The sequence below is a fragment of the Streptopelia decaocto genome, assembly GCF_964273445.1.
Source record: "Streptopelia decaocto genome assembly, chromosome: 15".
NCBI lineage: Eukaryota > Metazoa > Chordata > Aves > Columbiformes > Columbidae > Streptopelia > Streptopelia decaocto.
The window spans coordinates 9,312,610-9,339,442 of NC_138670.1; the positions used below are offsets into that span (position 1 = coordinate 9,312,610).

The 26,833-nt window shown below is 37.4% G+C and overlaps 1 protein-coding gene across 1 annotated transcript in view; it reads right to left on the minus strand.

Annotated features, from left to right (window-relative positions):
• SPECC1L (sperm antigen with calponin homology and coiled-coil domains 1 like) overlaps window positions 1-26,833 on the minus strand; it is a 65,038-nt gene that overhangs the window by 10,724 nt on the left and 27,481 nt on the right. The window contains exons 6-13 of the mRNA XM_082066420.1: window positions 24,133-24,206; window positions 23,486-23,661; window positions 21,535-21,698; window positions 19,767-19,858; window positions 15,789-15,879; window positions 13,860-13,943; window positions 12,079-12,235; window positions 8,471-8,573 (exon numbers count right to left, since the gene is read on the minus strand). Of these exons, the coding sequence (XP_081922546.1) occupies window positions 8,471-8,573; window positions 12,079-12,235; window positions 13,860-13,943; window positions 15,789-15,879; window positions 19,767-19,858; window positions 21,535-21,698; window positions 23,486-23,661; window positions 24,133-24,206 (941 nt within the window). The remainder of the gene's footprint in view (window positions 1-8,470; window positions 8,574-12,078; window positions 12,236-13,859; window positions 13,944-15,788; window positions 15,880-19,766; window positions 19,859-21,534; window positions 21,699-23,485; window positions 23,662-24,132; window positions 24,207-26,833) is intronic.

A 26,833-nucleotide genomic window follows, 5' to 3' on the forward strand; every position in this document is an offset into this window, starting at 1 on the left:
TGCTCAGCTTTAGCACTTTTTACACAAAGTCCACCAAAAGCAGGTTCAAGCTGGGGTGACGTAAGCGTACGTGCTGCGGCTCACAGTGCCCGGGCAGTGGGCTGAGCCTCCCAGACGGAAACGGCATTGTTGGAGACCCCAGTCTGTGGGAACGTGCTCCTCACACGGCTTCCTCAAGCCACGGGGTGGGAAAACTTGAAAGAAAAAAAAAGAAAGAAGCTCTCCCTCCTTTCTCCTCAAGAGACAGGAAATTGGATTTAAATTAATGCTTGGTTAAAACTTTTCCAATGTTACTTAAATCAGGCAAACAAATGCATCACACAGTACAAGGCTTTAAAGAAAAAAATATCAGATTGTTAAAGCAAATAAATTCCTACTTCTGTCTGTTTACAAAGTTACTTTTTGAAAAGCTCTTTCCCCCTACCCTGTAACCACTAATGTCTCGGATCACATCTGTATCACGAAGATGGATAGAGACAGAGAAAGGGGCTTTTTATTGTCACAGTCATCTGTAGCAAGCTAGTTATAAAAAACAAATGTGAATGATCATTTTTGCTTTGTTACACAATCTACGGAGGGAGGAAAACTCTCTCCTGGTTTTCACGCCTTGGCCGAAATATTCTCCCCCTTCCCCAGGATGGCCGAGTGATGTGGGAAAGGGAGGAGAGAAGCCGTACGTTGGCATTGTCTCAGTTCAGTTAAACACGGGGCTGCTCAAGCATGTACATGCATGCATCAAGACAAACTATTAAAAAAAAATATCATACTAGTTAAAGCCACTGAAGAGCAGTAGCAAATTTTTAAGGATAGATATGGCATCCTTGATTAAAGTAAGGATGAATGCTGACACATTGCTGGACCTGACTAATGGTTTCTAACACATCAGTGTTCAACTTAGTGACTTAATGCTGGATGTAATTTCAACAAGTATCTATTGAATTTGTATTATTGCACAATATACTCTATTTACTATAGGAGTCCGCTAAAGCCAGTCACTGTACAAATAACAAAGTTTGATAGCACCTTGCTTCACAGAGCTTAAAATGTCTTTTTTCTCTCCCACATTGCTCTACAAATTTCATAGGAAGCACAGCAATACTTGAAAATTTAAGAGTTTGAGCCTAAATAGCATCGCTGAAGCACAGCTGAGCTCTCAGTGCTGAAGCAGCCTTCAGAGTGAGAATGGTAGCGTATATTAGAAATGGGGGAGCACAGAGAAATGAGAAGCAAACAATGGAACACTTATAAAGCAGTGAGCTAGAATAATAGTCTTTAAAACAGTCAGGATGGACAGCAAGCAAGAATGCACCCATCAAAACTGGAAAATAGGATGCTGATGTGTATGAGATCCTCAGAACCTACACCTGAGGCTTGATCCTGTGGACAAAGAAGGAAGACTTGTGCCCAGAATACATGAAAAAAGGAATTGCAAGGTATCAAAACAGTCTGGATGCACTAGAACACAGACCGATAGAACAACTGGGGCTGAACACAGAACTCTCTACATGAGGTAAAAGCCAGAAGTATTGGCCTCCAAAACCTAGAGATATTTTTCATAGTTTTGTAAGTGTACTCCCTCGTCCCAACACGTAAGCAAGAAAAACAGTTGTGCTCAAAACAGTAAATTAAACTAAACCAAAGAAAAGTCATCTTCCCTTCAACATTAGTATAAACTAAAATTTTCACTTTATATATTAGTAGCATCCACAGAATGTTGAATTTTGAATGCAAATATTGGAAAAAAGGGCCACTTAAAAGAGTTCACCTACAAGTTTGATTGGTTCCGAAAAAGAACTTGGAATACCCCATTATTCTAAATCTTCCTGCAGGGTCCAGCTTTTATTATTAAGACAACAAACAGAAAACAAACCCATCATCCAAGAATTTTAATGTATTCAGAGAAGCTGAATTAAATACAACGGAAGGAAACAATTAAAAGGGACTGGTTTCTGTTTCCAATTGCTCTGATCATTATGAATTATTATTACCTCTCAGACTGCAAAAGTATAATATCGGCCAGACAATAAAAAACAAATCTAGAAACTGGACGGATTGTCATTTAAATTGAAAATTTAATTTTTTATGTAGGGCTTTGAGCACATAACTGGCACATTTAAATACAGCACAATTTTATTTCCCAAATGCTTTTAACTACTTGTGGTTTTTTGAAAAAGCTTGGTCAGTATAATGAAATCAATCTTGCATTAAGCTCTTATTTCTCAAAGAACTGACGGTAAACAGAACACGAGCCTAAAATCTCTGACATTATTTCTTCTTTGTTACTGCTTTTATTAAGTAATTGTCTCTATTAAGAGAATTCTGCTGGAATCTAATGCAAAATTTTTCTTCAAGCCATTTCAGACCACAAAGTATCAAAGTAAATGAAGGACATACCTTCAGATAAATTGTCAAATGAAGAATAGGCCTTTCTAGAGACAGGTGAACTAGGAGGAGATTTGTCAGTCCTTGCCTACTGATGTTCAATACTTTGGATGGGAGCGAAGTCACCTCAAGTATTTGGGAGAGATTTTTTTTTAAGAAAGGCAAACCCAGGAATAATAATAAAAAAAAAAAAGCTAAAAATTGGTAAGACTTTTCTAGAGACAGAGTGTAAGAATGTAACGTTTTACAGAATCAAGCAGAACAAATTCTATAGTCCATTCTACAGCCATGACAAAGAGGGGAAAAAAAGATGGTAGGGGAACACCCTGGGGGATCCACAACCCAAAAGCATTTCAAGCATGACTCAAACTCCTATTAAGCTGCAAAGTGCAGAGCAGGAGCAGTTACCACAAAACGAGTATTCCCTTGCTGCTCACATAGAAAAAAAAGAGTAAGAAGATTCTTCCTGAAACAAGGTGGAAATGTAATAGGAACATAACGATCCATCAGCTTAGGCTGAAATACAATAGCAGTTAACCAGTAAATGCATTGGATTTGAGCATGAATCAGAAGGGTACCCTTGCAGTAAAGAAGGCAAAGTGTATCTGGAGCTGCATCCCCGGGGGTGCAGCCAGCAGAATGATTTGTACACCCTGCTGGGCCCTTGCCAGTCTACGCGTGGAATGCAGTATAGAGCTTTGGTCCTCCAAGTTCAAAATAGTCACTGAGGAATAAAAAAGGGTCCAGCAGAGTTCCCAAGATGTTTAGAGAACTTGACACACGAAGAAAGTTTGAATGCAGTTGGTTTACTTCGGCCTAAAGAAGCTCCAGGAGAGATGTAATCAGAGTCTTCCAATGCCTAAGAAGCAGTTATAGAGAAGGTGGAGGTAATTTCCTCACAAGGACACACGGTGACAGGACAAGATGCAACAGGAATAATTTCCTTCCAGGGAAATTCTGTCTGGATAGAAGAAGAAAAGTCTTAACCATGAAACAATTCAGCATTGGAAGAGGTTGCCCAGAGAACTGGAGGAATCTCCCTCACTAGAAACATTCAGGGCTGCTTGACAGGGCTCTGCAAACACCAGTCTAGGTCTCTCCCAAACTTTTCTAGAATTCACAATTTTAAAGTGTTCTTAACCAGTGTAGTGCTAATTTTGAAACTGTCTCCTACTACTTTTTGCAATAATGCTAAATTAACTGAGAGTGTTCTGTAGTCAGTGAAAATACCTTCTTTTAAAAAGCAAGAAACAGATATTAACCATTATAACCCAGTGATTCAACTATCTCCCCCCCTACCCCGAAAACTCCACAGCTAAAAAATCCCACACACACATACACAAAAACACTATAGAAAACAACGGTTTCTGATTTATAGTTACAAACTACGAAGGAAGTTATTTTAACTATCTCTTCAGTGGACATATCCACAGCTGTCTCCTATCTCCCTGACTTATGGATATCACAGTTGCAGCAGAGGAGCCTTCTGCATAGCAGCTATTTCTCCATCCCTTGCCCTGCAAAGGGAGGAAAGGTTCCCACATCCTAACTCAGTTTGGCTCACAAATGAGAGAGAACATGGAGAAAATAAAAACATGCGTCTGTGTCTCTGATGTATTAGTTAATGACCTAAGTGGGCTGAGAAAGGAAATGCATTAATATGATTCTGTACTATAATATATTGAACCATTACAACAAGATTTGAGGGTTAAGTGTACAGACCTTGGCAGGCTTCTTCCCATGGCAGAAATCTACTATTAAAAAGCTTTTAAAGACACAACACACACATAAGAGTATCCATTTAAAAAAATCAGAAAGGTAAACTAAAAAAATAACTGTTATCCACACATTGAATCAGGACTCACAGATTCTCAAATCATGGATTAAAGCTGAGGCTATTGGTCCTTCTGGCAGTAGGTGAGAAAGAAAAAAGTAGCTCCAGAAAAGACTGAGCAGCAGTCCCAACTACTGCCTCTTTAATCCCAGCTTCCAAAAAGGCAGTAAATGGCAAATATAAACTACCAAATCCCTTAAATATTGACTGTTCATATTTATTTCCCTATGAAAGACTTATCACTTTTCAGTTTTGGCACAAAAAAAAAAAAAAACCATAAAAGGAGTAGTCATTCTCAGAAAAAGAACAATAATAGCTTCAGACATTAACATTTGAAGCACTTACAGAGATACAGACAGTTTCATAATTTATTCTGATTTTTTTCATAATTAAGTCTAACAAGTTGACATTTCTCTTGTATCAGAATCCAATCCAAACAGAAAAAGGAAGCTTGTCCTTCCTTAACTCAACAATTTTTGGCTAATGCATCACAGCTTGAACCAAGGAGAGCAATGTCTTGGCAGCCTGACTACTCTGATGAATCAAGCAGCCAGCAACAGGGAACATATCCACACCCTGGAATCACTATGGAACACAGGCTTGCATAAGCACATAATTTTGCCATCATTTGTGCTTTTTTCTTTAAAATAAAATCACTATAATACCTTGAGTAGAATATGAACTAGCTTAGTGTTGAAAAAGACGTGTATATAAGAACAGGTGGAAAAGAAACAACCTGAATCATCTTTTACCTTTGGCGCTGCTATTCTACACTTACTACTTGGGTACAAATGAAAGCATTGCTTGATTTCAAGGTGCATTCAGTACACACACATTCATCTTCAAACACCCTGCTCATCCACTAAAAAAATGGTATTGTTTATTGCTGACATGCAGATGTGTTTTACATTTTTTGTAAGACATGTAGCTTTGATCTGAATAGGAGGTAAAAATTAGATGGTCTTTCCAAAAAAAACAGCATTGCATGAATTAGAGGACAAGAACTACCAGGCCACATTAAGGAGGTCTTCCATTGTGTCTGTAATTAGGAAGCATGAGAAGCTTAAAGAAAGGTTAAAAAAGCCCCAGTCTGTTCCTGCTGCTATCTTGTGACAATTGCTTTTTTGGTTTCAGACTTCTGGAAATGAGTTACCTCTCATAATGCTGACAAAAATGGAAAATAAATTGAAATATTGCTGTAGATAAGAAAGGGTAAGGATGTGTGTATCCTGTTTATTGGTCCCCTTCTTAACACGAAACATGCATGCTCACATCCTTTTTTGGACTTTTATTAGTTGTGTACTCAAAACGAAAGTAGCTGTGCTCCAGCTAGGGTAAATGCTCCATGACAGCTGGATGGGATTACATTATGCTTTGAAGATAGCTGGAATTTATGACAGTTTTATGACACTGCACAAATTTTAGAGGAGCCAGGAGGATTCTCTTCTCTCTGGAAAACGCAGAACTTGGCACTGTATTTTGAATCACTATTTCAGGACCCAAGCAAAGCTAACACATGACCAAATTTCAAGTATTTTTTTGCCTGTTCGTCTGAAAACTAATGGTGGTTTGCTCCTCCTTTATCTAAATTCTTAAAAACCCACCCTTATCTTAAGAGAGCAACTCTTCTCCTTCATGGCTTAGGGATCTGTTCAGCTTTGAATATAATTAAACTCAGCAACTTAGCGAGTGCAATACTGTCTAGACTGAACAGGCTCTAGATGAAAGTTAATAGAGAACCTGCCTGTTGTTAGTTCTGCAATGACCTTCTGCAGATCACTGTTCTCCAAACCTAAGCTTCAAGGAGAAATTCTGCTTGCAAACAACATTCACAGAATCACAGAATGTTAGGGATTGGAAGGGACCTCGAAAGCTCATCCAGGCTCATCCTGGCCACAAGGGCACAGTGCTGGCTCATGGTCATCCTGCTGTCCACCAGGACCCCCAGGTCCCTTTCCCCTACACTGCTCTCGAATAGGTCATTCCCCAACTTATACCGGAACCTGGGCTTGTTCCTCCCCAGATGCAAGACTCTACACTTGCCCTTGTTATCTTTCATTACATTTTTCCCTGCCCAACTCTCCAGCCTGCCCAGGTCTCTGGATGGCAGCACAGCCTTCTGGTGTGTCAGCCACTGCTCCCAGCTTCGTGTCATCAGCAACGTGCATATTAAAACCAACAATATAATAAGAGAAAAAGCCAGTTTCTCTTATTTTCATTGGCTATTTTAACCGTATTTTTATTGAGGTACTCTTCAAAATAAATTAAGATTTGAAACACAGTTAAAATATTTAACAACTACATTTCCATAGATCTATTCGTTTATTCCCTTTTAAATTTGATTGAATAACGAAAACTGCATAATGAAGTAATTTATTATTTTTTAACAGGGTTAGGTATTAGGTTGTTTATCAAAACGCATTCATGAAAGAGCAAGTCTTAAGATAGCTTTAAAAATTCTGCTGTGAGGAACCATGTATTTGTGGAAGTCATAATGATGGGAAATGCTGGGGATAAAAGGGAACATGGCAGAGTATAAAACACCAGGAAGAGCTGGAGGTAAGAAAAGGTACCCTGTCAATATTTGGGTGACAAGGAAAGAGAGCTAGAGCACCTTAAGTAGAATGACTGAGGAAGGGAAATGTTCATTATTCTGACGCATTCTTACTGCTTGTCAGGTTTGAATCCATGTAGTTTTAAAGTAATATTAAACCTAAGCGAAGCTTCAGTTATAAAAAGAGATCCTTATCTGGTATGGATAACATTGTTGAGATGCCCAATGAACACAATGCTAGGTATGTTTAAAACATTAGAACTCTGCCAGCACGGTGTTCAACTAGAAGTGAATTTCAGAGGATACTGAAAATAATCAAATTCTGTGCAACAAATAAATGAAAAATGAGTGTCCCTAAAGCAAAAGACATTCTTCTCCAAAAACTACATATAACCTCCTGATACTATCTTACTCTTTCAAAAGAATGCATGCATTGGTTCTACAGATGCTACATGCTGTGGTTTCTCAGTAGCAGCACAAGAGAAACACAGTGCAGTTGTTGAAGCAAGTACAGTAAAGCTCAAAACCTATTCTTCTACTAGTGTTTCTAAAACTCAAGCAATTATAAACAGCAATCTATATAAACAAAAACATGCTCTTGCATATGCACACAACTATAGAATGAGAAGTTTGGAATATTTTCTATTACTTTTCCTAACCAGATAAGGAAGCTGTGAAATTCATCCTTCATTTCAAGACAATATGGGAAAATATTTTTGCATTCAGTTTTAGAGGACTTATAAAGAAATATAACATCCTGCCTTTTTTTTAAAATGTGGGGAAGGAGAACGGCTCTTTCAACAAAGCAGCTTATCCTCAGAAATAGCAGTTTCATACTAGACGTGCCACAGGAAGAGGGGGAGGGCTTGTATCACAAGCCTGTCCATTGTACTGAGAGACGACTTTTCCTATGGATGGGTGACCATCCTGTTATGCGGTTCTCAACTTCCTCCTGCATTGTGAGTCTCAAGTCATGGAAAGAGTAAAGTTCTTAAACTGAGGATTGTGTTGGGAACTCCAAACACTTTCAATACAAGTTAACCAAACAAATACATCATGGTCAGACTATTAACATCCTGGTTTAGTTTGCTGAAGCCACTATTCTTCTGAAAAAATAATGTAATCAGAACTGTGGATAGTTATCTTGTTAGTTCTTTTGGCTTCTGATAGCATTTGGGCTAACTGAAAAAAGCAGTCTGGAACTGCAGTAGAAAGCCAAGTTCAAAATGCAAGACAATGCAACCTTCACAAAGTGAACTGTCCCTAAATAGGGACTAAATGGGAGCAAATTGAAAGATCAAAAAAACCTACACTAATTACCTATCAAAAAAAAATCTCTAAAATCTGAGAAATTGTTCTCTAACTGCATTGGTGAAACATTACTTTAAACCTTAGGCTGCTAAAGTTTCAGTTACAATTTCAAAAGTGCAATCTGTAAAAGGCTGTGTTTAAGTGCCTCCACAGGAGGTCAGCTGCCCCCTTAAGAGAAAAGCTATTATCAACATGGAGCAAAGTGACTAAAGAGCTATTAATGTTAGTTAGGTTAGGACTTGTAGCATGTGTTCCAAGAAGAGAGTACAGTACATACCAGTGCCATTGCAATCTATGCAGTCAAGTGTGGAGCAGCCTGGTTTATGCCATTGGCAGATTCTAACGTGTTGCGGCTCCAAGTACGCTACGTTAACCAGCTCTACAGTTACCTGATAGCCTTCTGTTTTTTTCTGGCACCACTTCAGCAAGGCGTTTCTCTTGGATCCTCCATATTCTCTTGCTAGGGCAGACAAGGGATCTTTCCTCTCTTCCCTAGGAACAAGAAAGAAGTGCAACTCAGAGCTTGTAGTGTATCTTTTGCAACAGAAATATATGTTGTAAAAGCTTAAAAAGAAGGACAAATTATTGTCACAGTGAAACAGCAGGGTACAGCACTACTGACTGAAAAAACAGAATACATGGAAATACCTGCAGAGACTTAAGAGTAATTTTGGAGTAATTTTTTCATGAGCAAATAATCCTTCTTTGTCCTTTAGACTTTTTTCCCCAGGTCTTTCAACCTCAATGGTACTTTTTCTAAGAGTTCAGAATCTTAAACTCACAACATAAGTTCCAGCTTGAACCATTAAGCTAACTCAAGTGACTTTATTTTGTATTTAGAAAGAGAATAAACTGATGTTATCTCTTTTGCATCTCATGGCTGGTTACAAATGTCACCTTGAAACAACAACTTTTCGTATTAGCAGCATGGCATTATTAACCGAACATTTACCTGACATGTGGAGTTCTCCAAAATGAGGGTGGAGATCTAACTCAGCCTATCTGCCATTTGATATATGGGCACAATAAAAGCTATCAATGAATTTCACTTCCAGTCTGTCAGGTAATCTTAAGTATTTTTTTTTCTTTAAAGAAAGATCGGGGAAGAAAAGAATGATCATAACCAGGTTGGCCATTTTTTCACAAGTCTTACATTACAAGCATCTCTTTACCAGGCTTCAGAAATGAGTGCTTAGACTAAAAAATATATATTATAGAGGTTAATACTGTTGTACTGGCCTAGTTACATCATTCAGTATTTCTATAGATATTCCAGTGAACAGTCTTTGACAAAAAGACTGGTTATTACACCATTATGGAGCTTAGTTACTGGAGGTAAAGTGTGCCAGTAGTTGTTCTTATTTTAAATAATTTCTATTTGGAAAATGAAGGTAAGCTATCAGTGAATCCATACTGCAAAGCTTTCCACATTCGCCATTTTTAAAAGAGCTCTAAGAAGATGTAAGCAAGATTCTCATAACATCCACAAAGATGTTATATACCCTAAGATACTCCTTTTGGATATATCCGAAAAGACACAGAGAGCGTATACGTTCATTCTCAAATCTTAACTCTTTGTTCCTTATAACCCATGTGGTGACAGGAAAGATGGCTGGAATGTGGAAATACATAGTGTTTTCAGGGGATTCTCTGCTGATTTACAGGTAGCAATTCTGCAGGTCCTGCTAGGGGAAAAGAAAGCATTCAGAGAATGTGGATGTCTTCAGGCATGTGTGCTACCAACAGAACACCAGAGACTGTTCCACGTATCACCATCTGTCATTCAACACATAAAAGAACATGTGCCAACATACAATGAAATGTTCTAAGGCACTAATCTCAAGTATATGTGCTGCAATTTGCTTGGCCAGTCTTCACTGAAATACAGATGGCAAGATCTCAAAATTGCTTAGAAAGACAGTATTTGAAACATCCATGAAAATATATGGACAGCAGAACAATAAACAGGAAACAGTAAGTGCTTTTCAACATGAAGACAGCAGTACGAGCCTTCAAACCTAACTGCTAATCTCAGAGATTTAACACAAGGAAGTTGCTAATTGTGTATTTTAAATATGAAATAAATTATCCAAATAGGTTACTGGATCTAAACTATGCCCAAAAGATCACAGGTACCACACCGCCAGAATGATGCTTCAAGAAATTCTGTACTTCACTTCTTAGAGTTCAGTTCAGTACATATTTCAACAAACCGAACTGGTGATTGAAATAAATAACAACGAAATAGCATATTTAATCTACAAAAAAATATTATGCAACACTATGAGAACTTGATACCAAAGATTTGGGACAATATACAACAACTCAAATTAAAAGCTCCCTCTCTTTATGCTAAACATACTGTTTAGCCATGAGGGTGCTGTACAGACTGTTCTCAAATTCCAGTAAGAGCACATGGTTTATATCAGGTTCTCACAGTTATGAAAACATTGCTGAAGAAACTAAATTAGTCTAAGTTGTATGGAGACAATGAGAAATGGTTTGACATATAAATCTTACAAGTTAGTAAATTAGGTCAACTGTATTCCAAATCAAAGAGCCAATGAAGTTTCAACTAGAACAGGGAACAGTAAACTGCAAGTATTTGTTGTAGTGAACTACAGCAGTAACTGTTTATTTTACAACAACTTTCAGAAAAGGGTAGGAGAATAAAAGAGAAACCTGATGAGATAACAAACCGAAGTCCCGCAGCGACATGCTGAGGCCGGCTCCAAAGAGCGTGCTCATCACCGCACAGCCACTGCTGCGGGTTCCACTGCTCAGGCTTCTTGTCGCGCTTAGCGTTGCAGGCAATGGTTGGCAGAGTAATGATTCCATAATTATAACTGCGTAATTACACGAAAGTTATTTTTTTCATGAAATTCGTAGATGAAGTGCCACGCTATTTGCTGCAGTGTGCAGGCTGCCATCACTACCAGTTCCAAGTGCATATATAGGTGTTTTTGTCTTTCCCTGCCAGTCCCCCCCGATGCGCTCAGTCTCAATTGAGGTGTAACACACACAATATTAATTGTTGTTGGTAAAGCACTCATAGATCAAAACTCAATTTAATTTCTGCACAGTGAAAAGAGAGCAGCACTGAGATGCCTCAGCTGATTTCAGAGAAATCATCTTCAATAGCACTTACAGCTGTAAGTAACTTCACAGTCTTATAATGTAATTATTACATATTGCAGATGTCTCAGAACATTAAGGGTTTAATCTTTTTGCTGTACAAAAGCTTTGCTCGGGAAGCTCAGTGTTAAATGGTCTTGAGAAAGTAATTTAACCTTTGCCTGCCAGTTTCCCAATCTATGAAGCAGGCCTAAGTATGTACTTCACTTGCATAACATAAGGCTTAGATACTTTGAAGTCCTTTGACTGATAAAGCTACAGACAGGAAAAGTTTTAAATTTGTCACAGACTTATCTTTTTACCCTACTAATGAAAAGGGGTTGCCCAGCCACTTGTTGCTTAGACTTGCATTATGATTTCATCTGTGGGACAAATAAGCCAGGCCCATTCACTCACGGCTAATTAGAAGATTTGGCAGCGTGGAATTACAACCTAGCCATGCTGCCTTTGTCTTCAGTCCCAATTACAAAAGTTAAGGTTTACCATGTATCTCCTTGGGTCCAAGCCACTCTGAAAGATTTGTTCAACATGCCATCAGCTCGGTTCTTGAATTTGGCTTCATGGTGTTTTGAAGTGATATGATGCTACCATTTAGTGACACAACTTAGCTTGGTTTTCAAGTGGAGCATAAAGTTTTGCTATTGACCTCCTAAGCTGTAGAAAGCCTAACTTCTGGTCTAAGTTTTAAAACACACTGAGCTGCAGAAAACACTTTCTGAAGCTCTCAAAGATTATTGAAGATTAATACTGTATTGGTAGCAGTAGAATCTGCAGTCTTAGTGCAACATTGTATACTAGATATATGCAGGCGTATACCTATGAAATTAACACATTTCAGCGCGCCATAAAAAAGGGTTTTTACCTTATTCGACTTCTGGTTGTAGGGGTGACTGATGCCGTCGGAGAAGATGAGAGTGACAGCTGTGGTGAGGTGGTACCCATTGCCATGAGAGATGCTGGAGATGCTCCATCAGGTGCAGTGATATCCCGTTTGATTTCTTCACTACTTCTTCGAGACACTAAATAGAAAAATGCCATATATTTACCATTTTCAAACATAAAACCTTTCTAACACATTCTCACTTTCTGACAAGCATTAGCATGGAAACCCATATATAATAGTAGGCTTCAACATTTTTCTTGATATATTACACTTAGGACTTCGAGACCACTCCTAACACTTATTATCAGGCCTGTATCTTGAAGCAAAGAAAACTTGATGAACATATCTTAATGGAATATCACTGCTTCCATTTGAATGATTTTATGAATGAGAAGGAATTTTAACACCAAACAATTTAATTTTTCTCTAGTCCATGCAGTTATGTTGCTAAGCTTTGAGTTGTTAAGACAAGAGAAAAACAAAACGAAAACAACTTAGAGATGACAGCTGCTTTATTCCCACTTAATTAGAATCAAGAATTGGCATCTATGTGATGCTCTGGACATTAATTAAATACCATCAGCAGGCAAATCAAAGATTGACCTGAGACCATTCAGCCACATTCCACAGAGCTTGCTTCATTTTATCAAAGGACAAAGCACAATCGTTATGCTCCATAAAGCCAAATTTGGAGTGGTTATGTTTCCTCCACAGAGAAGAGCTTCCAACTACAAGTATGAAGTTTGCCTTTTATACGTAAATCATCACCATTGTTTATGTTTGTGCAAATCAAAGATATAACTTTCCACATATATCAGAGACTTATCTTCTAATGACTTGGGGCAACTACAGTATTTTATAAATAGCAGACACAAGACGGCAAAACAACACCACCACCACACTTTCCAGTGGATATGTTTGGGGTTTTTTTGGGGCAAATCAAAGTGATCTAAAACACATTTTCTTCTTGAAACCATTCACTCAAATACAGGTGTTTTCAAAAAATATTTATCTCAAATTATTTCTGCCTAGTTTATAGAAAGTATCATTTTCACAGTATCACACTATTTGTGCTATAGATCTTAAAGATTTGTTTTCAGAAGCCCCTGCTGATACTGAGACGTCAGCTTGACAGTAAACTAATGCTCTACATAAACTTCTCTTCAGCAATTCTATTTTCTAAAAATCCAAAGTGAACATCAAATGTGCAGCAACCACTATGAGTAATGCTGAAAAATATTTGTAGGTTATGCCAGTCACAAAATGGACTATTTTTAAATGATTCACTGAAAACTTTTTGTCCTCCATGCGAGCAGTAAGAAATAACAGCCAGGAACAGTTTCTTTCCTCACATATACCTTGCACACCAAAGTTATTTGTAACACAAGGAATAATGACATAGACATCGCCAGTTATATGTATGATTCATACATATCCATCTCGTATGTTGGTGCAGGTCTGTATATGTAACAATAAGGAGACTAGATGAACAATTAAAAAAAAAAAATCTCTTCAGTTCCACTTGATGCAATAAAATGGAATATTATTTTTACCATTGGACTTTCCTCAAATACTTCAATAGAAAACTTGAACACAGAAAAATAAGCTATTCCAAATATCCAAATAGGGTTTTTTTTTTGACAAGAGCTTAAAGGTCTGAAGACCAAACTTCTCTCTTGAAAAGGTAAAGTAGATCTGTAAGTAGAGTGACGAAATGAGAGTTCCTAATTTTACTAGTGATCTAAAAACCATGACATTACCAGAAATAGATTTGGCACTTTCCATAGCAGGTACCCTTGGCAAAGATGCTGGCCTGCTGGTAGAAGATGTTCTCAACAAATGTTCTGGACAAAGAAAAAGAAGAGAGAACATAATTAATGATGATTTCAGTCAAATGTAAGACAGGTATGAGTCATGAATATTGTCTACCAGTGCCTGAGTTTGACTGGTTTAGAGTGCAACGGATTTTATCTGTATGAAAGAGAAGGCCTAAATTTGCTCATTACCAATGAAGTTCACTATGAATACATCATGACCTTCTTAATCCTTTTTCATTTAACCCTCTTACTAATCCACTTGAATAGTTAAACCAAAAGGCTGAGCAAGGAATCCCCATTTAGTACATAGCCAAAAATATTCAATATGCCACTCACAATGAGGATTGGTAAAGCACATTGCTTTGTCCCTCATTTAACTTTTTTTTCCTTTCGTTTGTTGGGTTGGGTTTTTTTATTGCTTTTTAAATAAAAACATGCCCTTTTTTTTGCCTCCCACACACAGTGGGGTCAAAAAGGTGCCTTTACATATTGTAGGGAACGACAGTTCTGCCTACTGTAAATGAGTAAAATCAAACTAAACCAAAATTCATTTTCTGTAGCATCAAAACTACTATTAAAATATTCCTTCAAATAAAACCTTTAAACTGCCAACAAAAAGTTTACCTACTCCTATGTAGAAATACTTAGAAGGCAGTAATTTGAATACAAAAAAAACATTAAGAATGAGGATTTCAAAAAAAGTGAAACCTCATTCATTAGTTGAAAACATGACCTAAGAAACATACATTGCTACAAAAATACTTTAAAAATATATGCAGTTGTAAACAGGAATTCTGTCTGGCACATTCTCTACTGGAATGCCGTCTTGCTCCTGCATTAACAGACTACAATGAAAACAGAAGAACTATATAAAGCACAGCATTGATTTTATGTTTGAGCTTATGTCTACCCATGAGCCCCATAACAATTAAAGAATCCTGAACTATCTTCTTGGAAAGGCATTTCAATATTCCTAAAAATATCAAAGTTTCTAAAATTAAAACTCCAGCTGCATTGTCCTAATAACCTCAATACGCATTCAACAAAAGCAAGGAGGAAATCTGGCACATACAGACTATTATTAAAATCAACAACCCTTTAGAAAGCATCAGACCTCAGGAATACCAAATTGAGAGGAAATATTCAGCCTGGAGTCATATGGAGATTATCTTGAGAAACATCTACCAAAAAAAGACCAAACCCTAAAGCAGGCATAAATCAGAGAGCTACACCCAATGCATGAGAGCCATTCATTCTCACAGGAAGAGGACGTTGTGAATAGTGTTTTGAGAGACAAAACAAAGTTTGCAGGACAGAGAAATCTTGGGAAACAGATAAAGCAACACAATTTAATTCCATTCAATTTTTTCATCTGGCTCCTGAAGATGTAATATTTAATAAGTTTATATTTTGTTATTTGCATGCAATGTAATACCAACCATCATCTTTGTTTCATTTGGGGGGAAAAACAAACAAACAAAAAACCCACACAATACATAATGTAACCCCACAGGTGTGTATTTTTAATATCTCTAAGACAGCTGCAAGACGTGACCCTGAAATCAGTTTGTCTTCATTTTGCAAATGATCCCAGTTGACGCACACATTAAAACTGACAGAATAATGCTGAATTATCAGGATGCAATCAGGGTTTTGCTAAAAATGCAAAAAAGTATCTTTATGATGTGCCACCATGTTGATGAAACACAAGTAAATAAACTAAACTCAAAATATTCCATGACTCTATGAAAATATTACGGTAATAGAAAGTATATAATATGATAATACTTCCAATATTAAGCAATCTAAAATACAAAAAAGAATACTAGCAGTATTGCTGAAAACGAAGTCTAAATGAACTTGAATCAATACCTTGCACGGGGATTTCAGCGTAGCTTGGTCTTTTGTCTGTCAGTGTAGCAAGAGGTTTTGAAGCTGAGATTGGTCCACTTATTGAATGCCTCTGAAACGGAAAAATACTTGTGTCAAACATAGCCTGAAGGAAAAAACAAATATGGAATTAAAGAATCAGTTTTAAAAACTCAAATGTGACATTATTATTGATTTCAAATAACTAAAAAAAACCTTGAAAAATACTTAATGAAAAAGGGCATGTCCTCTTTACCTGTTGCTTTTGTCAATCAATGTAATAACACACACTATGCATTGATAGTGTAACATTTACCTCTTTAAACTTAAACCTGTTTCTCAAACTGGACCGCTCTCCATCATCTTTGCCAAGTCTTGGGAAATGGGAGAGGTGCCTGAGGACTGGTGGAAAGCATTCACAACCCACCTGGACATCTTCCTGTGTAACCTCATCTGGGTGTTCCTGCTCCGGCAGGGGGATTGCACTGGATGAGCTTTCCAGGTCCCTTCCAACCCCTGACATTCTGTGATTCTGTGAAACCAGTGCTGCAAATTGAGGTTGTGAATTCTCTTGCAGTTTTTGTATTAACTTTCACCTTAATTTAAATTTCGTTTGTACAAACCTGTTCTGGTTAAACTTGATGTGTTTATTTAAATTAATCCAACCTCCTATATGTTAGCAATATTTTAGTGCTTGGTTTGTGTTATTAACATATGCCTCTACAGCTTTGTGGCTTTTCCTGGCAGAACAGGATAATGGTGTATTGGGTGTTGTGACATGAACTAAAATGCAAGAAAAACCCTTCTGAAATAAATATGTTTTTATTCACTGTCAACAGCTTTTGTTCCCACCTATTTAACTGAGACGCTTTGTGAGCAACTGAAAATAAACATTTTATTAAGTATTTCTTTACAAATTTGACTTTTTTTTTTCTAAGGTCACTTTAAATTCTGGTCTGAACTGGCTACAAAATGAATTTTTGCCAGTTTTGTGTAAAATATTTAGCAATGTGTGGCTTCTAGCAGCTTAAAGTGTAAATACATATTCACAGATGTGTTAAGTCTTGCACACAACCACCACTGAATATAACTGAAATAGGCATTTTAGTATCACACCAATGAACTGTACAATGCAATAACTACCTTTACGCTTACTGAAACTCATATTCAATTGCTGAAGATTCAGGGAAAACCATCTACTATTTTTTTTTAACTAATCATTTCAAAGAGTCTATTGCAAATTATAGTAGATTCTTTATTCACTTCATCCTTTCTATTAGATTCCTACATTTAATCACAATCAATCTAGTAATGTGTTTATCCTGAGACCTCTTTCAGCTCTCCATCTGGCCCAAGATTAGATGGGACGGTTAAAGGAGCCTTATTTCCATAAGATAATACAGGTCAGATGTTTCTCATGCCAAATCATATAGGCAAGACAGACAAATCCAAAATTGTATTTAAAAAAACTGAACTGTATATACTTCGCAGCATCCTGTAGCATAGGCAGGATTGCAAGGCTACTTATTCATCATTTAGAGTCTAACTAGTGTTACGCTTTTGTGCTAGAAATCAAATGGAGAAAACAACTGCCAACCATCTAAGAATATGACTTGAAAATATCGCATGAAGAATTTAATCACTTTATGTATCAGAAGCCCTGCATGTAAACTACAGAGATCATTCCTTTAAACATGCAGATGAAAGCAAAAAAAATAAAGAAAACCACTAAGATAATTAAATAATGAGGTTGAGAGAAACATTTCATCATGTTGTCTGGCTTTGGGATCATCATTGCAAAGACAGCGTAGTGCAGAACTCAGAAACAGAGGTATGGACAGAGCGGGCACGGAGCTGTATATACTTTCTCAGCTTCCGGATATCACTTAAAAAACAAACATCCTTTATGGATATTGTCCGAAAGCGGTCGTATTACTGACCTGATAACCTGCTGTGTACAGGTCTTGTCTCCTTGTTATAAAAGGAACTGTTGTCTTGTTGTTCCTGTTGACACTGCAGACAGGACTCACCTTCCCTGTTGCTGGTTCCTCATTACATATCTTACAACTGCCATAGTAACATAGCGACTAATACACACCAAATTACAGGAAAAGGAATCAACTAATGTTTGTCTAGTTCCACTTGGCTGTATCTATATAGTAGTAATAGTCTCTTGGAGAATAATTTTTCCTAAAAAAATTAACAAGTGTTAGAATTTTTTTCTGCTTGCCTATGCTTTCACCTAATTTGCAGCCTTACGGAAGTTATATAGGTGGGTCAACTCACACAGTGACTACTTACTAAAATCTTGCTTTTCAATTCCAAGAGAACAAAATCCACTGACAAAAAACATTTTCAAAATTACACAGAACACAACAGTAGAAAACAAGGTAGTACTATGAAAATAAAGAACAAAAGATGATGAAAATTGGTTTTGAACCTAACCCCCTTCTCTCTTGAGCAGAAAATATAATTTAAATACAATTTACACAGTTTAGGTCAAAAAACCCAGTTGTCTTCTGGATAATTACAAATACGTTCAAGAAAACCACCCATCTTCAAAAACACAATAGAAGCTGGTTGGTTTGGGGTTTTGTTTGTTGTTTTTGGTTTTTTTACACACCCTCCCCTTTGTTTTTCAGGCAGCGTTTCCCACTAACGAGTATCCAGCTGTTAATGACTTGGTTCTATGCCAGACTTAGAATTCAAAATTCAAGTAATTCTGGCAGACCAAGAACATCAAACAGAAGCTGCAAACCTGGGAAGGTCTGCAGTACTCTAAGAGATTACTTTGGTCAATGGTTAATTTACAGGTAAATAAGCACGGAAATAAACAGAAATATAAAGACAGATCAGTAAGAAAGAAGCATCTGTCACAGAAATTGGCACACTTAAGCACTTTAGAAAATCGCTGTCAAGAGTGATTGACCCACATGAAGCAGCAGAAGCTCTCACAAAATATATTTAATTCTCTCTCTTTGTTTTGAGGATCTTTCTTTCACTAAATTCACTCAAATGAATAAAAGCTGCACTAGCCTGGTCACAGAATACCAGTCAGTCTGTTTCAGGTATTGTTCCTTGAGCACTAAAAGCCAACATGGATATATACTCTATAGTTCACACAGAGAGGATTTATTACCAAAAAATTATGCTGACCTATAGTAAAAATCACATTTTGGTACTTCTGGTTAGTTAGTAATATCTTGAAGGCAACAGAAGCATTACTGACATTAAAGGAGTAAAACATACAGTACATTCTTTGATATTTCTTTGCAAATCTGGTCCCATCTGCTTTGTCCTTAGACTTGGTGGCTTTTGCCAAAATCTCACTTCACACAGCCAATGAGATAATAAAACTAGCAGCAACCTATAGAGCTGAATGTTAGGGTACTGATGATGCAATTTCAGTGTACCCGGGCTCCGTAGCAGCTGGACAAACGGACAAAGCTTCAGAGGGGACAGGACAAAATACACAGAACCATCACCAACTGGCTGAACTCTCAGTCAGTAGAAAATGAACTAAAATAATCAAATCCCAGTGACTTCATTCCTCTTTACTCAGGTCTGCCATCAAAAGCAACACGGAATACACTTATACCAATGACTGCTGACAGATTCTGCACATATGTCAGCCCATTACTGCTGTTTCCATGCCAGGCACAGGACTAAGAACTGACAAAGAGCAACTCCAAAACGCAGGAATGCAGATCAAGCTTTCCTCCCGTGCTTCTCAGTAGCACAGGAACAGTAAGGATTGGGAATATTTAACCAAGAACTGCCAAATTAGACCAAATCTTGTATTTACAACATGGTTCTCAGTAAAAGACTTTTGTTAGACTGAACATTTTAGTAATTGCTTACTTGAGGCAATGCTTTATCATTATATCCTCACAAAGTCAGCCAATTTTTGTATATTACCACCTGTAGTTTTGAAGGCTTTTCTTTACAAAGAAGGATTAAGTGCTGTCACAAAACACCTACCTGCATAGGGGATACAGCAGCAGCCGGGGGAGTTTTCATGGGACTTGGGCTCAGGGGAGTGCGAGGAATCGTGGCAGCAGCGGGGCTTGGAACTAGTAGAAACACAGAAAGGAAACCATCGTGATCATTGCACTGCTTTGCAGAGAAATGGGAGACTGGTTGTTACAGCAAACTCTCGCCTTGTGCTTTGCATTACTGGTATTACCAGATCACATCTGTCAGAATTTCAACTAGTAACTGACTGCAAAGTCATTTGAAAGTATGCCTACATATTTACTCCTCTGTAATTACATACATTTTGTCTTGAATATGTCATCCATGGTAAAAACAGTTTACTGGGGGTGGACAAGGCTAATGTGCAAGATACTATTACCCTGGCAGATGTAAATGATGGCATTACTAGTTCTCTAATCTCCAGATAATTAAAGAGATAGTAGCAGGCTCCTGGGTCTGCTGGTAAGACAAGACAGATAAAACATGTATCACCTCCTCCTCCTTTCTCATTTCCAATCAAAGTCCACAGGTACTACATATTATAAGACGGTCCCTGAAATTTTGGGATTAAACAGATAATGTGTTTAGATATGTACGCAAATAGACAAATAGTGACTTGGTGAATCAGTCATCTGATTATTTAACAGCATGATTAGACAAATGTTGAGGAGGAAGGCAAACAGAAGCTTGAAATAGAAGATTAAAAAGCAGGGAGAGGTGATTTATCATTATACCAAACTAACTCTGGTAAGAAAATACCTGTATCCAGTAACAGATTAAAAAAACCTTCACAATTAACACTAGAAAAGTAAACATTTTTAGATACCTATGAACAAAGAGAACAAGTGTCAAAACAGAACTATTAATAGAATTGCTAAATAATATGGAGATGTTTCTGCACCTTAAAAAATGTTCAGGTGATAAGCAATTAAAAGTAATATGCCATGCACAGTACAGTACTTTAAGTCTCTCTGGTAATATAGTCTAGTTCCAGCCAAGCCTTTTTACATCAGAGACTTACAGTGACTTTATTGTAAAAGAAATTCAAAACCAAAAGGCCTGGTGAGGGAAATACTTTAATCCATGTAATGTCTCATACGCAGTCAAAGCTAAAACTCAAGTGTTTCTCATTTCAGTATAATTAATTGGATTCCCCCATATTCTGGTCATCAATAAAGAATTACACCACCTGTTTCCACAGTCAAAGAATTATAGTGAAATCCACTGTCTCAACAGCAAGACTCTTTTCCTTTTAGAAAATATTTGCTGTATCTTTTAATAGGTGATATTGGCTGGACCTTATTTTTAACTTTCATAAGTGCTTTGACTATAAGAATGTAAGTTATTAAAAGAAATAAACTTGGCTCTAGCTATTACATGGCTTTTAGAATGCTTAATTTGGCACATTAAGTTCATGTTTTAATAGTCAGGCTGAAATCGGCTGTGCTTCCAGCTACAATTATGTGTGTAATATGTGTTTATGTATTTCTAATATACGGGAGCACTGAATCAAAGCCTCCAGCATATGAGTCATTGGCAATGAAACAGTGAAGAAAAAAATAAAGACAAGACAGAAGAAGGACGCTTGCACTTCCTGGCAGTGAATGATCTGTTGTGCAATCTAGCGTAGGTTGGTTTGTTTGAGCCATCACTTATAGGTCACGACAGTGCAATAAAACTTATATTTGAATTAGCCAGGCCATTAGAAGTATCCATGTCAACAGATGCAAAACCGTAACTTGGCACAGCTGCTTCACTGGTTGAAAGTAATTACCTTGGGAGGCACTGTCAAATGACTTGATGAGTGTTTTCACAGTAGGAGTTGGCTCCGAGGAGGTGGATGATCTGCGACTCAGGCCCATTCCTTGTCTCAGAGCTGCCAAATCTCTCTCTACAGCATTCATGTAATTGTACACTCGACCACGTTCCTCTTCCTGCCTGAAATCAATATGCAGCCCATTTAAGCATTTAAAAAACATTTTAACGCGTAAATGCTTAAAAAATCAACACAAATTTGAAGCCAAATTAAAATCTATGGTCCGGATACATCATTACATTAACCTAATTTTCTTTCTGCTTTAATTTAGAAATACATTATCAACCTAAATTCTTGCTATTTGTTATCAATAGAGCTTAAGCACCAGGTGAAAATTCTATCAAATCGATACTTGATTTAAGGCTTAATTTCTGCTCCTGTCTCAAACACAAACACACATACACATGGATGGAAAAAAAATGAGCCTTGAGTATTTCACCATTTCATATGAAAATAATCAGATCAGAGGGGAGAATTTTTTTCTACTGCATAAACAGAAAACAATTTAAATGAATACTAAGGAGGTAAGAATCCATTTCTGGCATACACCTTTAGGCAGCATATGAAACAGTTTTGGAAAAAAAAATATATTTTTAGTGCAGAATATTTATGGTGGTTATTGTACTCAGTGTCACAAGACAAGAAAGATTTAAAGAAACCTATTTTCTACAGTCTGCAATAATTAAACATTGCCTGATTTTTGTTTCAGACACTATAACAGACATTCCTACCTCCTCCCCTCCAATATAGGAGCTATACCACCTCCAAGGAATCTGATTCAGTTGCCTCTTCGTCTGCAGTGAATTAAATGTCAAAAGATGCTTGTGTACAGATAATAATGAGTACACTGACCAGAATCAGCAAGCCAATTCTACTTTCAAAAGTGCAGCTGTAACCTCAAAAGTTCACCTGCAAGCAGTAATTGAACAATTACAATTCTGGCTGAAATGTATTAGTACGAATTGTTCATATTACTTAGCTTGGTGACCTTACTTGAGACAAGATGCCTTACACCCATGACTCATTCATCCAGGTAATTTTCCTTTTTCAGTGTAACCCGTCTGCTCTTCCTACCATCACCTTTTCGCCACGTTCCACAGTCTGCACTATCTCATATCCTACCGGATACTGGGTGGAGTGCCACGTATCCTATGAAATGCCCATCAATGTGGAAAATATATACAAATCACAAACATTATTACTGTAATTGTAAGCTATACATGTATTCAATCCCTAGAGGCAATGTAGTCAGGATTCAAATGGTGCTGTCCAAAATGTTCCTTTTCCATGGATTTGAGGACTTTCATACTTCTGAAAGACATATAACTCAATTTCTAAATAGCTGTAGCACCTAATTCAAACCACAATGCATCACAATTAGAATTGTTTTTCTTAAAAACATACGCAGAGCGTCTCTAATTATTTCCAGAAACAATTATCAGTGGAAGGAAAAGAGTACAAGGTATATGCAGAATTAGAGAAAGGTTTCTTTTGAGGTAAAAAAATCCAGCTGTATTTCCAACCATACCAAAAGCCTTGGCTGCTAATACAAAGTGTCAGTGATGGTACAGAAAAGCCAACACTGCTTGTTTTTCACACGGAGGTAAGCTAAATCACACTCAGCTGTTAAAACAGCAAAAATCCTTCACTTCAACCTGGTTTTGCAAAAGCGCCAGACTGAATATTCTTGAATGGATTAAGTACATCGTATACAGAAACAAATATTGTTCTTAGAAGTTCCCCTGCTTTGACCCCTGAAAGCCTCCGTAAAGCAGCTTGTTGAAATTCAGATCCTCACAGTGAGAGCATTTATGAACTTCTAGAGTCTCAATAACAGTCAGGATACTGGATTTCCAAAATCATACCATACCGTACAAAAGAGACAATATCACTGTTGTTTTTTGCATACTTGCGTGACTTTATTTCCTCCAACTCTTTAGTGAGCTTCTCATTTTTCTCCTGAGCTTCATGTAACCTACGCTTCAGGTCTCCTATCTCCTCCTGGGCCTCAGACTTTATATCATTTGCTATAACCACTGCAGTCTGTAGATCTGCTTGGAACTGACGCCATTCTGCTGACTCCTCCTATAAGTAAATAACAGTTTAAACATATAAGGCATAAAAATAAAAGTTAGCCTTATTATTCATATTTCCCTATGATATTACAGGAAACAATTTACAGGAATAATTGAGGCCCTCATCTCTGGCATTAGGCACAACCTAACTTAGAAGCTAAATTAAAGAAATTTTGCTGGAAGCAACTAGACTTCCAAGGTCACAGATTTCCTTCTAGAATCAAAATGTTTAAAGTGGAGGGGAAAAAAATAACATTAAGCTACGCATCAGAAGGCACAAAACATTTTCTCACAAACTTTTTCAGAAGTTAATTCTTTAGCTTATGTAGGTTAGTAAACATATATCCATATCATGCCTGCCTCTCAGACATAATTATTTTAATGGCATTACATCTCATCATATTACCTTTTCACAATTTCACATGCAGGTCTTACAACAGCCTGAGTTTACAATTTATTGAGTTTTTAGATTTTAACCTACCCGGAGTCTCCTGTGAAGATTCTTTATCTCTCTTTCCATGTCATGCTTTTGGTCCTGAAGCTTTTTAACTGTATCTGGAAATAAAGTAAAATTAGCTGTAAAATCTTAATCCCGGATCTATTCACTTAAAAAGGAGTAACTGAAACAACGTGCAAATATTTTAAAAAACTTACTCAGAGAATCCACATTTATAACCAAAACCAGCTGCAGAAAAATAGTATGAGCAGAAATACTTTGACAGAAAATGACAATAGGCACATACTTCTCTGTGACTGGTGAGGGGAACAGCATAAGCAAACTTGACTCTTATACAAATCCCAGACTCTTCTCTACCCTTCACAATATTAAAATGACAAAGCAATAAACAAAGTAGGGAATTTAACATGGAAGGAACCTAAACACATGGATGTCTGGGGGTTTTCCCTCTTCAAACATAAGCTGCAGCTACATGAACCCTTTGATTCACAATTTACTCCCCGTCACAAAGCAGCTGACATAACACTCGCAGCCATGCCTTCAACAGAGAGAAAACTCTACTCACGTCCTCAAGAATCTTACATTCTTGTCTATCAAGCTACCATTTGGAGTTGAAACAAGCTATATTTACAGCAAACGGACAAACAGTCTATGAGATCATGTTATAAAGGAGATGGTTCCTTAAATCTGTCAGCAGCTACACAAAAGAGAACGCAACGTGGTCACCATGTGGCGTCTGACAGACTGGCTGCTGCAATTATTATTCATTTGCTACTTTATTCAATACACAAGGACAATGTGATTGACCATTGTTATAATTAAGCAACTAATGAATAAGTACACCACATAAATTTCTAATTAATGTGTCATTTCACTGATCTTTGGATTCTAGGATGATTTTATTTCTATAGCATCATGTAGCTATTTCCAAACTATAAAAATGATGGGCCAAGTGACTGAACGCATTTTTTTGTTCAGGTTCATTCACAGAATCACAGAATGTCAGGGATTGGAAGGGACCTGGAAAGCTCATCCAGTCCAATCCCCCCATGGAGCAGGAACACCCAGATGAGGTTACACAGGAAGGTGTCCAGGTGGGTTTGAATGTCTCCAGAGTAGGAGACTCCACCACCTCCCTGGGCAGCCTGGTCCAGTGTCTGTCACCCTTACTGAGAAGAAGTTTCTTCTCAAATTTAAGTGGAACCTTTTGTGTTCCACTTTGAACCCATTACCCCTTGTCCTACCGCTGGTTGTCACCGAGAAGAGCCTGGCTCCATCCTCGTGACACTCACCCTTTACATATTTGTAAACATTAATAGGGTCACCCCTCAGTCTCCTCTTCTCCAAGTTCCAGAGCCCCAGCTCCCTCAGCCTTTCCTCACACGGGAGATGCTCCACTCCCTTCAGCATCTTTGTTGCCCTGCGCTGGACTCTCTCCAGCAAATCTCATGCTACCATGATATTTAAGCAAAGCCCCCCCATTTTTAGCTTGTCTCTGTATACATAACTTGTTTGAGCTAAAGTCAGCAACAAGATGCCAGGCTTAGGTCAAAGTTATAGAAGTCGCTCCCCCTCCCCATGCTTTTTTCCTTTAAATACATACTAAAAAAACCACTGCAGATTAGATCACTTTCAAGAGCCACAGCAAGTCAATATGCCCTAAAAAGCTTCCAGTAGCATTTTGAAACAAAATCTAGTGAATGACCATTTTCTCTTTCAAAGACAGTGCCAAGAAAATGTGGTTTTGAAAATAAAATTTCTTCTACTACTAAAAGCAAGCTATAGTCCATATAAAATAACCACAAACCAGAAACTATAAATGCACTCAGCGTTAAAGCTTGTGTAATGCCATTGTTTTGAGCTTTTGTGAGATATGAAACGCACCATTAAGTTTTAGTATATTTATACTTTGAAGTAAAACACAATGGTCTGAATACTCTGCAGTTACTATAAACAATACAGAGCATTTGACAGCAGTTGTTGGAAATACCCTCCTCTCCCAATCAATTGAAGAGTTTAAAAAAAAAAAAAAAAAAAAAAAGAGAGAGAGAGAAATGACAAGAACTACCAAATTGCAACTGAATTTAAAGCCTAGTGAGAAATTAAGACTTAGGTAAGTGATTTCACGTCTACAGCCTGGACTCCATTCTTCACACTGTGCCACCAGTTACAACCTGAAAATTCAAGTAGCCAAAATAGGCACAAAGGCAGCAATTCTGTGGACACCCACCTTGTGGGATCCTTACTTTCTGCATCCTCACAACCTCCACAACCCCCTTCCTCCTGCACTTTTCAGCATGGTAGGACAGGTACTTCTACCATTATCCAGACTCCTCCTTTTAAGGAGCATAGACAAGAAGGAGGACCAAGATAAAAGGAAAAGTAACTCATGTTGAGGATAAATGAAGAACAAGGAGACCATTCTGATGAATGAACAGGACAATGGAAGATGGCACATCAGCAAGCTGCTAGAGTTTTACTGCAGGATTAAATCATGTCTACATTTTACAAAACTATATTGATTTAAATGACAGCTTGACAATTCTTTACTTTTTAAAAGGTAGTAAACTGAATTATGAGAAATGCAGACTACAAATGGCAAAGAAAAACATTACAACTATGACCGGAGGTTTGAGGAAGAAACTATGATATCATCTGAATTTTGTAAGGCTGCCAGAGAAAAACTATCACTATATTCTATATCTGTAACTCTATTAATAAGCAG